This window comes from Nesoenas mayeri (assembly GCF_963082525.1).
Source record: "Nesoenas mayeri genome assembly, chromosome: 8".
Classification (NCBI taxonomy): Eukaryota; Metazoa; Chordata; class Aves; order Columbiformes; family Columbidae; genus Nesoenas; species Nesoenas mayeri.
The window spans coordinates 5,886,706-5,899,357 of NC_137554.1; the positions used below are offsets into that span (position 1 = coordinate 5,886,706).

A 12,652-nucleotide genomic window follows, 5' to 3' on the forward strand; every position below is an offset into this window, starting at 1 on the left:
AAATAAGGAGAAAAATGCTTTGTTGCTGCTACTTGTATCCTCAAACAAAATTATGCAATACAAACAAAATACTTTGATTAGAAAAGTAGGGTGTGGATGCTATAAAGTCATTTAGGGAGTGTGACACTTCCACCAGGATCTGGAACAGAGTCTGAGTAAATTATGCTTGGTATCCATTTCATAGTGGTTCCAGTTTATGCACGGTGTGTTATTCTAGTAGTTCACTGCATGGTATCATAGTTCAGTTTAGTTTGGGAGGAAGAACTTAATTGCTGACTGAAGATTTCACTTGCCTTGGACTTTACCTAATCTTTGGCTTATCCTGCTAAATTGTATTTGGCTGTTTTCTCTTACTAGGTGACAAAGCGAGATGAGGATTCCTCCCTAATGCAACTGAAGGAGGAATTTCGCACTTACGAAGCTCTGAGAAGGGAACATGATTCCCAGATAGTTCAAATTGCTATGGAAGCAGGTCTACGCATTGCACCAGATCAGTGGTCCTCACTGTTATATGGAGACCAGTCTCACAAATCCCACATGCAGTCTATCATTGACAAGGTAAAGCCACCTAAAATCAGCCTAGTCTTAGTCTGTTTGCAACTGTAGTAGATTTAAATGCTTGTAGAGTGAATTTACAAATTATACCCCTGTGTACTCACCCATTATTTGCATTGTTATTTCAAAACCTGTTCTGGCCTAAATAATTAGAATATACATTTGTAATCTACTGTTCCCTCTGCCATCCTTCCACCTCTTTCTACTTGACATCTTGCTGCAAATGGGAAGCAACAAATGGTTAGCTCCACAGCTGGTAACTGCCAGGGTGGTGACCAGAGGTTAGTGCTTCATGTCCTCAGGCTGGAGCCTGGTGCATAAGTTAAATCAGTCCCTTAGTCTATACCTGAAGTAAGTATTTCTTAAAATGACTTGACCTCTGGAAATGCCCAGGTCTCTTTTCATTTAGAGGGAACTTAAGATAAATGGGCTTTTAAATTAGGGACTCACAGGTAAGTGCCTGCATTAGGTGTTGTGTCTATTTAGAGCTGTATTTTTACTTGCTATGTTAAAGAGTTGTGTATCCTTTAGTACTGGAGAAGGAATTTTAAAGAAGGTGCTGAAAGGGGCTTGTGTGAAAAAACATTTCAGTCCAGTTTTGGAAGACAGCTCTTGTGAGCTCGTGGGACAGCCTTCAGAAACCATAAGGATTACTTTGCCTGTAGAAAGTTAACTATTATAATTTTTTTAAGTTGCAGACCCCAGCCTCGTTTGCACAGAGTGTTCAGGAATTAACTATTGCTCTTCAGAGGACTGGAGATCCAGCTAACCTGAATCGTCTTCGACCACACCTAGAGCTCCTGGCAAATATTGATCCCAGTCCAGGTAAATATGGATGTTCTATAAAAACCTTTAACTTACAGTTTAGCAAGAGGAACTTAACACTATTGAAGGGTTGAAAGCTGTTCATGAAGTGGAAGGAAACATCCTTGAACTCAGACTTAAGATTCTTGAGTGTTATTTGTAACCAGCCTGGGAACAGCAGTAATCTGGGTGAGGAACTGAACGATTCTGAAGCTAAAATAGATTCAAAAATGTGGCAGGAATAATATCCCCACTTCTCGGAAGAGAGAACATCATTGTTTGATAGTACTGGGTGAGCATGGGTGAGGATGCTGAATACATACAGTCCTGTGAGCTTACATGATGTGTACCTGATTTTGGGCAATGCTAACAGGGGGAGCGGCAGCACTCTTAGCTTCTTCCTTTTCCCTTTTTTAATACACCTACTGCTATTTGTTTAGAAGCTGGGGGAGATCTTCAAGAAAACACTTAGCAGATGAAGGACTTCTGTTAACTTACCTAAAAATTGTATGTCTTTCTTTGTTCTAGAAGTACCATGTATTAATTTTTTCATCTGAAGTCTCTAGCCTGCAGATATTGGGCTCAGAAGACTTTTAAAAGCAGCTTAAAATCATAAGGCATATTCTGTGTAAACAATTTCAGATTCCGAAGTAGAATTTTGATAAATTGAACAGACAGAAGCAGGGCAAAAATCAGTTTAGACAAGAAAGGTTTGCTATCCCAGGGAACTGAGTATTTTTCTTGTTGATACGTAATTCTGCAAGGGTGTGAACGACAGTGTGGGAAGGGGAAGTTACTAATAATGGAAAAGTTGAAAGCCTCTGGAAGAAAGCAGTCCTTGTGAGTGGAATAGAATGTAACTGTGCAAAAGACCTTGAGAGGCGCTTACTGAAGCACTTGAGGTCCTGTGTTTTGCAGCAGAGTGTGTAGGCATGTGGTGAGAGTGTCATCTGCTGGAACAGATTAAATGATTAGAGAAGTAAATTGGCTAGAAAGAACAAGTGCCGCTATAGAATTAAGGCTGTACAATTTATTCACACTGCTGTGGTCTGATGCGTAGATTTGTCTTGTGACGTTTTTCTGAGAGGCATCAATTTTTGTTGCTGTTGAGTGGCTGTGCCTGTGTGATCTAGGCCAGTGATGATGGTATTTGTACAGAATCATTTTACCTACGGAAGTCTTGAGTGCAAAGAGGGATTTTCAGCACAGTTCTTCTCGTTACGTGCAGAGTTTGTGCAGTGCATTTACTCAGGAGTTCTTGTAGGCTATGATAGTTGTGGTAGAAGGAGATAATTTGACATAGTCTTGCTGGCTCTTTTGATTCCTTGTTTGGTTCAGTTTTGAGCCTATAGCTTTATTCTTTAAGTGGTACATATCCCTGAATTAAGGTGCTGACTGCTTTTTATCTAATGACACATAGATATGATAAAATCTTTTTGGTTGTCAAGCGAAGTTTTGTGATACTGGTGGTTTCTTTGTGCCTGATTTCGGAGAATCCTTCTGACTTTTTATATTCTGTTTGCTGTCCATACAATAGATGCCCCACCTCCAACATGGGAACAACTGGAAAATGGACTAGTTGCTGTGAGGACTGTGGTTCATGGCTTAGTCGATTATATCCAGAATCACAGCAAGAAAGGAACAGATCAGCAACAGGTAAAAGCTAAATCATTTAGCAAGTGCTTACCCCTAAAATTGTATTGGCTGTATCCAAGAGTAGAGGTTTACTGATGTTGTATGGAGAGATTTGGTTTGACAAAGATCTGAGTTAAAAATGACTGCTGTGTTGTATTTATCAAAATGAAACAAACACGAAAGGAAAAAACCCCAAACCGACAAGGCCACCTCCAATACCTGTTCCATTAATTTGTACAGCTCACTAAAATGAAAAGAAAACAGACTGATCCAGCTGCAAATGTAGGGAAATGAATAACTAACCCTCCTGATGAGAGTGGGGAAGAGAAGCTGAGGTGCCTAGAACTGACATGTATGGGAAATTTTCTTGGGCCTCTTTTAATGTGACATTTCAGTCAGATGGCTCTGTGTTAATGAATTTTTTCTGTAGACCTGTGCTGTGAAGTTTTGAACTTGTGAAGGCTTAATATTGAGGTGCAATCCAAGTTCCTGAAACAAGTTTTTTTTGTTTCAGAAATTAGATGATGTTGCCAAGTGTGTGTGTGTGTATATATATGCATATATATATATATACACACTTATCTCATAGTTATCACATGTTCCTTTGATCTCATTTTGTTACGTAGCCAAGTTGATATAAATGTGAACTGCTGCTGAAAGACAGAGCTGCCTGTCACACATTCCCACTCCCTCCCTTGCTTTGGCACTCGTCCTCTTGGAGAGCTGGTTTAGGAGGCAGAACTAGTAGAAAGGTCCTCTCTGACCAAAAAAAAAGGGGAGGTGTAAAATCAGCGTGAATTATTTCTGCGTTCACTGGGATTCATAATGAGCTCTGTTACCAGCAAAAGGAAAAGCAGCAGAAATACACAAATGGGAAAAACACTGAGGGTTTTTGTTCTGGTGACCGTGGCCCAGACCTGGTACACATTGTGCTGCTTGGAAGGGAACCCAAAGTCACCCAAGTGGGAGAGGGGACATGTGAGAATTGGGCAGAGCTTTGCTGCCTGGCGGCAGAGGCCAGCAGAGGGCTGTGGAGCATATGTACACCCTGCCAAAAGCCTCTTTTCACTATAGTAAATATTTTAAAAAAATCATTTTGTGGATGGCTTCTTACAGTTTCACATCTTTTGGCTAAGTTTCTCAAAAGGCAAGAGTTTACTTTCACAGACATTTCCCTCAGTGGGAGCTTTGATAGGGTATAATCTCTGATTTAATTCTGTCATTAAAAAGTATAGGAACTTGAATGTCTTTGGGCCCACCTCTGGCCTTCTGTCAGAATTTATTTAGAGAGACTGGCAAATGGGAGTACACGCAGGCAGCACGATCGCAGTAAGTCATTGTTTCTTGGGAAACTTAAAGAAAAATACAGAAGGCTACCCATACCCTGCTGATCTGTGTAGGAGTAAGATTGCATCCTCAGCTATTGATGGAAATATAGATAGTTAAAGAGATTTTTAGTCCAAAGCGGGGTAAAATGGAACTTGATGAAATGTAGTTCTTGTAGAGATCAAAGGGATACTCGTGCCATTTTGAGCTAATAGAAGGCAAAGGAAAAGTAACTGACTAAATTGTATTTATTTTCAATCTATTGCAAAGCTTGATGAATATTTGGTGGTTTCTTATTAAGCATGGTGATTTTTTTCAGCCTGTATCAGTTCTGTGCACTTAACTGTTGCCTGAAACACACAGCTGTGTTCCAGTCAAGCTCCAGTAAGGAATTTGAGTAAAAATGTGTTAAAAAGTGATGGTGATAGTTGTCAGTATGTCTACTCTTGAATATATTAGTTCTGTTCAAGAACCAAACACCAATACTTCTCCAGTCCTTTATTTCACATAAGGTACTTCTGAAATGTTTAAATTGAAGGAATTCTCAATATCAGGCTAGGTTCAGCTCCTGGTTAAGTGCACTTGCATTCAGGTATCTCACCTGGTTTCTCTAACTTCTCAGCCTCCTCAGCACAGCAAGTACAAGACATACATGTGCCGAGACATGAAACAACGAGGAGGATGCCCCCGAGGCGCCAGCTGCACCTTCGCACATTCACAGGAGGAGCTGGAAAAGTAGGTGTATCTCTTATGGTGGAAAGTCTGGTCTTTGTTTCCTCTTCTCCATGCGAGTCATTTATCATACCTGGGAATGGCGGGAGGAGACGTAACTTATCTGTTACGTTAGCAAGAAATAATGTGAAAAACTTGGTAGCAGTCATCTCTTGAGTCAGTTCTTAAATATAGTATATTTTACTGTATTCAGCAGTAACGCAGCTCTGAAAGTTTGTTTATACAAGTGTTGAGATTTTGGCAGTGGGTTGTTTTCCTTGTTTTTTAAGTGTGACTAAACATGCTTGTTTGCATCCATTTGGTCGTTTATTTGTATATGTTTCTTATCTTGCATTTATATTCAGGTATGAGAAGTAGGTTGCTGGCAGTTTTCCAGCTGTAGGGGTTCTCTTGTTCTGTGCTGTGAGGGCTATCCAGAGAGCTAAAAACCAGCATCGCAAGTTTTCTTTCTGCAATGCTCGTTCTTTGAAACTTTTTGAATGATCACCCATTCGATAACCTCAGAGTGGTTAAAGCTATTTTGGAAGAGTTAAAGTGGTGGTCTTATGAAGTCTGCAGTAAATAAGTTACATACATCACAGATTTAGAGGGGACACATAGTTATCCTATAGCAAGCTGCTGCTGTTCTGAAGTTTGTTTTAATACATATATATATATATTTTTTTTTTAAGTAAAGTGGATCATTTAAGAGTTAAATACAATGTATTTTAAACGGTATATATAACTTGGTCCTTTTTTCTTGGGCTAAAGTAATTCATGTCTGTCAAAGAAAAGGCACTTTTTTAAATTGGAAGAAAACTTCAAAGATTTGGAAGTGGTATGCAGCCTTGTCTTTTTTCCTTAATAACTGAAATCTTGAAGCATTAATTTGTCAGTTTATGGGCTGTGTAGCCAATGTGCAGTGCATAGACAAAGCAAGAAGAAAAAAAGAATGGAGCACGTGGTGTTAGGATGACAAAGGCAGTTATTCAAATGGACAGAAAATAGGACATTGATAGTTGGGGTTTTTCCTTTTGTTGTAGTGTTAAGAAAATAGAGATGGGTAGCACTGGTTTGGATGGTTAACAAGGATGGTGGGTCAGTATCAGTGCCCCTGAACTAGTTGTACCTATCAAGAAGGGTTGTTTGTCAGCACAGCAGGTGGAGGAGGCCAGTTTTATCCAGACTGGCTTGTGGCCAAGAAGACCAGTGGCATCCTGGGGTGTATTAGAAGGGGGGTGGTTAGTAGGTCCAGAGAGGTTACTCTGCCCTGGTGAGACCACATCTGAAATGTTGTGTCCAGTTGTGGCCCCTCAGTTCCAGCAGGACAGGGAACTGCTGCAGAGAGTCCAGCGCAGGGCAACGAAGATGCTGAAGGGAGTGGAGCATCTCCCGTGTGAGGAAAGGCTGAGGGAGCTGGGGCTCTGGAGCTGGACAAGAGGACACTGAGGGGGGACTCATTCATGGGCATCAATATGGAAAGGGGGAGTGTCAGGAGGAGGGAGCCAGGCTCTGCTCTGTGACAACCAATGATAGGACAAGGGGTAATGGGTACAAACTGGAACACAAGAGGTTCCACTTAAATTTGAGAAGAAACTTGTTCCTGGTGAGGGTGGCAGAGCCTGGCCCAGGCTGCCCAGGGGGGTTGTGGAGTCTCCTTCTCTGGAGACATTCAAAAGCTGCCTGGACACCTTCCTGTGTAACCTCCGGCAAGGGGATGGGACTAGATGATCTTTCGAGGTCCCTTCCAATCCCTAAAGCTCTGTGATTCTCTGTACCTTAGTACTCATGTTGTTTTAGGGTGAAGGTTGCAGCGGTTTCTGTAGGTGGTTGGCGCACTTTGGGTTCCAGTTCTTCCTTGTACCTTTCAGCTTTGCTTAATTCGAGTAGATACTGCATTAGTGTTCCCCTTTTAAAAATGTTCAGTATGAATAATATGCATTGCAGTTGCTATGTAGTTCCTCTATCTCTATATAGAGCTTTTAAGTTTGCCGAAAGGTTACAGGGAAGTGTGTGGTAATGCCCTAGGTAACAAATTATAGTCCAGACTTGCTTAAACAGCAGCTGATTCCCCTCTTGGCAAGAGACAAAGACGTAGTGTGCGTAAACAAGTACTAAAATTTTTACATTATTTTTATGTCCTGCACATGTGGAGACTGCAACAAAGATTCCTAAAATTGTCTTGAAAAATCCGGAGGGCATCACTATGCAACTTTTATTCTAACTATTTTATTACGGAGGGTGCTACTTAAACTCTTCCTGTCACCTTTGATTGAATGAATGTCAATACATGTGCACTCATCTCTCCTGAGTGTGCTGTTACGTTCCAGATGAACAAGCAGGGATGACCTGTCCTCCTCATCTTGCAAATTGTGCACAAATGTTGGGGGAGTCGGGAGCCATCGGACACTGTGCTTTTAGACCCCTGGTGGGAGGTGGGTGTCCAGAAATAATTGGCAGTGGTTTCCCAACCTCCTGCTGCTTTGCAGGGAGAAACTGCTTTGGGTATTGAGTGAGATGCTTGTAAAGATTACTCTATACTCAGTCACATCTAAAAAACAAAACAACAACAAAAAAACCACAATGACAAAGAAAACTTTTTGCCTCTGTGTTGCTTTTGACACTGTGCATGTGGGCGAACGTAAAGAAGATTCAGTAATAGAGTGTAACTACCCCCTTTTTTAATCTTCTACAATAATGTGTTTACCTTCCTACTCTGTGTTACCATCTCACTTTGCTTGTTAGATATGATACAAAAATGTTGGCTTCAACCCTGTTGAAACCTTCTTGCATAGGAAGTGGCCTCTTCTGCAATATTAAACAGTGGGAACACTCAGACCTGCAAATATTCCCTCCCACTTGCGTTCTGGTGTCTCAGCTAATGGCAGGATGTTCAGGGGAGGACCTTCAACTCTGGAATTTGCTCTTTGTTGCTCCAGTACCGTCAGTCTGCTGACTTCTGTGGAACATTAGTTAAAAGGCTCATGTTTGTTCAGACTTACCAGAAGCAGTTAGTTTTTTTGGAATTAGTTTGTTAAGAGTTTTTATCTCTGCAATCACATAATTTATTAAACAATGCAAATGCTGTAAGTCGCCTATTGGTATAATAACAAATCCTAACAAACCGTGCTTTAAAAGATATGACGTGGCAATAAAGGCTTGACTTGGCTTATTGTTGGACAAATGGTGCAAAAGGGAATCTGTTCATCTTTTGTCACTTAAATTTTCTGCTGTTCATTTCTTCTCTGCATAAAAAGACTTGAATAGGCTGTGATTCTTATTCTGAAGCTTCTGATACTACGGGTAGATTTTGTGATGTTTTATTTTGGTTTCCTTCTGTACAGTTGAAATGTATCTGTGTACAGGAAATAAGATGTTAAAGTCACTGTGTGAAGTTTAGCTGTGAATTCTCGGTGTACTTGTCATTAAAAATCCATCCTTGTTCTTCTGCTCGAAACCCCTTTTAACAGTTCAAATAGCAGTGAAGTTGTAGTCTAACAGATATTCACAATAAATTTCTCACAAGTCCTTAGGAAACTTGAACTTGAAAATAATATTAAAAATGCAACTCCTGTTCGGTGTGGGTTTTTTTGTTTGTTTCATTTTTTGATGTGTGGTTTCTTTTTCTGAAGATTCCGTAAAATGAACAAGCGTCTGGTTCCCAGAAGACCCCTGAGCGCATCCCTGGGCCAGCTGAACGAGGTGGGCCTGCCTTCAGGAGCTATCCTCTCGGAGGAAGGGGGAGTGGACTTGCCCAGTAGGAAAACTCCTGCTCTGCCAAATGGAATTGTGTCAACAGGCAGCACGGTGACGCAACTTATTTCTCGAGGGACTGACTCCAGTTATGAAACAGCTCTGAAGCCGGGGAAGATGGACCATCTGAGTAGCAGTGCCCCTGGATCCCCCCCTGACTTGTACGAGTCTTCCTACATCTTGTTCAAAGTGTCATGTGTGTAAATATGCAGTAGAAACATAGTAAGCCCATTTGCTAGAAAAGAAATAGAACAAGAGCATTTTTTTTGGTTGTGTTGTTTTTTCCAAGTGATTAAAGAGGAGAGTAGAAAACTAAAGCTAAAACTTTAAACTGCTTTACTTCCCTAGTTTGCTTGTATTTTAATTGGAGAAGGTGATGTAAGCATTCAGAAGTTGGAATATAGATGAAGAACAGTGTTTTTAAAGTACAGCGTGCTATATCAGACCTTAACGAGAGGTACCATCTCTCTGCTTTTTAGGGTGGAATCTGTCCCCAAGGGCTCTATTTCTGCCTTACCGGTCAACCCTCATCCTGTGCCCACTCGGGCCCCAGCAGATCTGCCTTCAGTGTCTGTCGCCAAGCAGCTGCACATGGTACCCCGAGGGTCTCAGCTGTATAACACTCCACAAGCAGATATGTTTTATCAAGATCCTAGAGGAGCTGCCCCACCATTTGAGCCAGCGCCCTACCAACAAGGTAAGTTTGAGACCAAACTCTCTATCTTTCATCTTTGTACCCATTTAAAGTTGGAGTTTTCTCGCATGTCATGTGGACTATAGTCACTAATGTGGTGCTGGCTTAATAAAATGGAAATGGTAGGCTTTTTATGTCTTGACTGAGGACTCTAATGCAAGTGAAAACAGGTTTATATCCATCCAGTGTAGCAAATCCTTTGTTCTTCAGTTCTTCCCAACTGGGCTAGATCAGGGATCTAATATGGTAAACCTTAATTCAATTTGACTTGGGGAAAATGGAAATAAGGCTTAACAAGCAGAGGAGTTTATGTGTGAAGGGTGAAAATACTTACACCCTCAATGAAAAGCATATGAGTGTACCAGAAATGTCTGCGCATGCACATGGTGGTAGAGACAAGTGCGTTTAAAAGAAGGGCTGGGCACAAAAAAAAAACATCATAAGAAAGGAAATGAGATCAAAAGTTCTAAATATTAAAGAGATGAAGAGGAGAAAGATAATATTGAAGGAGATTAAAACAAAAAGGTATGGTTATACATAAGGACAGAGAATGATTCTTTTGCAACATAAGGTTGGAGAGAGAAATGACAAAGCGAAGTAAAGAAAAATAAGGAATGGAAGTCTGAAAGAAGTGGAAAGAAGAAAAAGCCCTGGAAAGGAAGGACACGTATACCCACCATTTTTGAGAAAGTTGCAGAGTGTTTTGAGGCAAAAAAAGCTTACATTTGATTATTGTGTGCAAATGAAGATTCGAGTTGTCCACAAAATTTGATGCACACATTATTAACCATGAGCACATATTAATGCATAATTTTAAGTTATCCAGAGATCCCAGATATATTACTAAAATCTTCAGGTAACTAGGAGGTGCGATCTTAGTGTTTGGTGATTTGCGGTACTGAAATTTCCTTCTGTTCTTCAAGAGGTAGAACAAACCTTTAGACAATTTTAAATTCTAATTAAACCAAGTTTTTTTACACAGGCAGTGGCTCTGATATGTTGAGACAAATTGAATTTTTGGTTGCATGGATAAAGATGTACAGGCTCACCTTCAGTTTGCTTTTTAGGTCTTGTCTAGCTAAAAGCATTACTATCAATCTGCAGAGACATTCTAGTGAATTATTTCTGTTTTTGTGGCACCAGTGATAGGCTCAGTCTCACCACCTCTTCTCCAGCACCTGTGAGCTTTACATCTTACTGATATCTTATTTAGATAATTAAGCTGTGCCACTTGAGCTTTGGATCAACTTTTGCCTTTTTGTGGTTAATTTTTGTGTAGAAATACAGGTTAGACAGTGGGGGCAAACAATAAATGTGAATTAATTTCTATCATTCTTTCATGATACTTGTAGAATAGAATGTTTGAAATGAGTGTGTTGTGTGAGCTGTGATAATCACTTTAAATATGTTTTTACCCTCTTGCTTCATTTCAGGAGTTTACTATCCCACTCAGTCCATGTCTCGCTTTGTCCGACCTCCTCCATCAGCTCCTGAACCTGGGCCACCTTATTTAGACCATTACCCGCCCTACCTTCAGGATCGCGTGGTGAGCCCCCAGTACACACAGCCGCAGCAGTACCCTCCTATGGGGCAGCCCATATATCCACCGCACTACGACAGCCGTCGCGTGTATCCCCCGGTCCAGCCGTATCAGCGAGAGGAGATGGTGCGAGGAAGCCCAGTGCCCATTGAGATACCGCCAGTGGCCGTACCTCCCTACGTACCTGAATCCAGAGACAGATACCAGCAAACAGAGGGGTATTGCCCCGTGGCGCCACATCTTGGTCAGATCAGACCTTCATGCCACAGGGTATGGCTTTTATACTGTGTTTTTGTAGTTGTTTGAGAGAGGAAGTATAAACTACTTGATTATATAAACTACTGATCATATATTTTTTTTCATTGCAGTAAGGGGATATTTTTTGTGAGGAAATAGGAGTTTGAACTTTTTAGGAAGGGTGCATTTGAAGCTAATAAAAAACAGGAAGGCAGCTTAGTTACTGGTCAACTCTGCAATTATAATGAAGTTAAAATGTAAAAAAGTGGGCTGCTACTTAGTGCTCAGAGTACAAAAGCATTTTAATTAATTTTAGAAGTTGCATATGGCCCTGACTTCTCCAACAAAGATAATTCTGGAGAGGACCACTCTCTTATTTACAGTGTGGGCATATGATCACATGTGCGTTCATGTGCTGCCCATCTGTGACTGACCATCCCTGTGCCTAAATAAACAAATATGCGAACATACATCCCTTGATAAAGGAGATAAAATTTCTACTCTTCCAAATTTTCTCTCCTTTTAAGACTTGCCAACTGGAGGGTGTTCCTAGTAGAAGTGTACAAGCCGGTTTGGGTCAATCACCAGCTGGAATTGAGTCTTGTAGAGTAGTTTGAGTTAAGTAGCTGTCATTCAGATGAATTGTATTACTGAGTCCAGGAAGCGTTTTTCATGTAGCTTACAGATGTATTGATTTTGAGTTTAACATATTTGTGGGATATTTAATTCTATTGCGAAATGAATAATAAATGCAAACTAACTGGTACTAGGTTATGATTTGTAGAGTTGTAACACTTTTCCCCATATGACTAAAATGGGGACTTGCCGTGCTGGAACACATTCCAGTGGAAACTTTGCCAAGCTGGAACGCAGGGTCATGTTGAGCTACCTGTGAGTTAAAAGATAAGTAGTATTAAAGCTAGAAACACTGGGTTAGTTGAGGATCTAATCAATTTTAGGGAATTAACGTTCCCTGCCCTTGGGTTGTCTTTAACACTGGCCGGTGTAGGAATGTGCATGTCCTATGTTAAACATGAAAGTTAACACGTAGATCTCAACAAAGTGATTAGTTGTTATTGTACTGATACTGTCTATTCATTGTTTTTCCTTTTATTGCAGTATATGGTTGCCATATTTTTTAAGGTATGTCTTTGTTTCAGCCTCATCCCAGCCTAGATGAACTTCACCGACGAAGGAAAGAGATCATGGCCCAGCTAGAAGAGAGGAAGGTGATTTCTCCACCTCCTTTTGCACCGTCACCAACTTTGCCTCACCCCTTTCATTCAGAGGAGGTAAGCATATTTTGACAAAAATGTGACTTCCTAGCATGTTGAGAAAATACTTTAGAGTTAGTGTTTTCATGATAGGTGAAGACAACACGGAAATTAGAACAGTAC

At 40.7% G+C, this 12,652-nt stretch overlaps 1 protein-coding gene across 14 annotated transcripts in view; it reads left to right on the plus strand.

Moving 5' to 3' along the window:
• Nucleotides 1–12,652, plus strand: part of RC3H1 (ring finger and CCCH-type domains 1) — a 62,412-nt gene that overhangs the window by 32,139 nt on the left and 17,621 nt on the right. For 13 of the 14 annotated variants that reach the window (XM_080348815.1, XM_080348818.1, XM_080348816.1 and 10 more), the window contains 8 exons: nucleotides 358–558; nucleotides 1,248–1,380; nucleotides 2,897–3,015; nucleotides 4,943–5,055; nucleotides 8,664–8,945; nucleotides 9,264–9,481; nucleotides 10,912–11,288; nucleotides 12,416–12,547. In XM_080348815.1, coding sequence (XP_080204941.1) covers nucleotides 358–558; nucleotides 1,248–1,380; nucleotides 2,897–3,015; nucleotides 4,943–5,055; nucleotides 8,664–8,945; nucleotides 9,264–9,481; nucleotides 10,912–11,288; nucleotides 12,416–12,547 — 1,575 coding nt within the window. The remainder of the gene's footprint in view (nucleotides 1–357; nucleotides 559–1,247; nucleotides 1,381–2,896; nucleotides 3,016–4,942; nucleotides 5,056–8,663; nucleotides 8,946–9,263; nucleotides 9,482–10,911; nucleotides 11,289–12,415; nucleotides 12,548–12,652) is intronic. The other variant, XM_080348821.1, reaches the window with a different exon arrangement.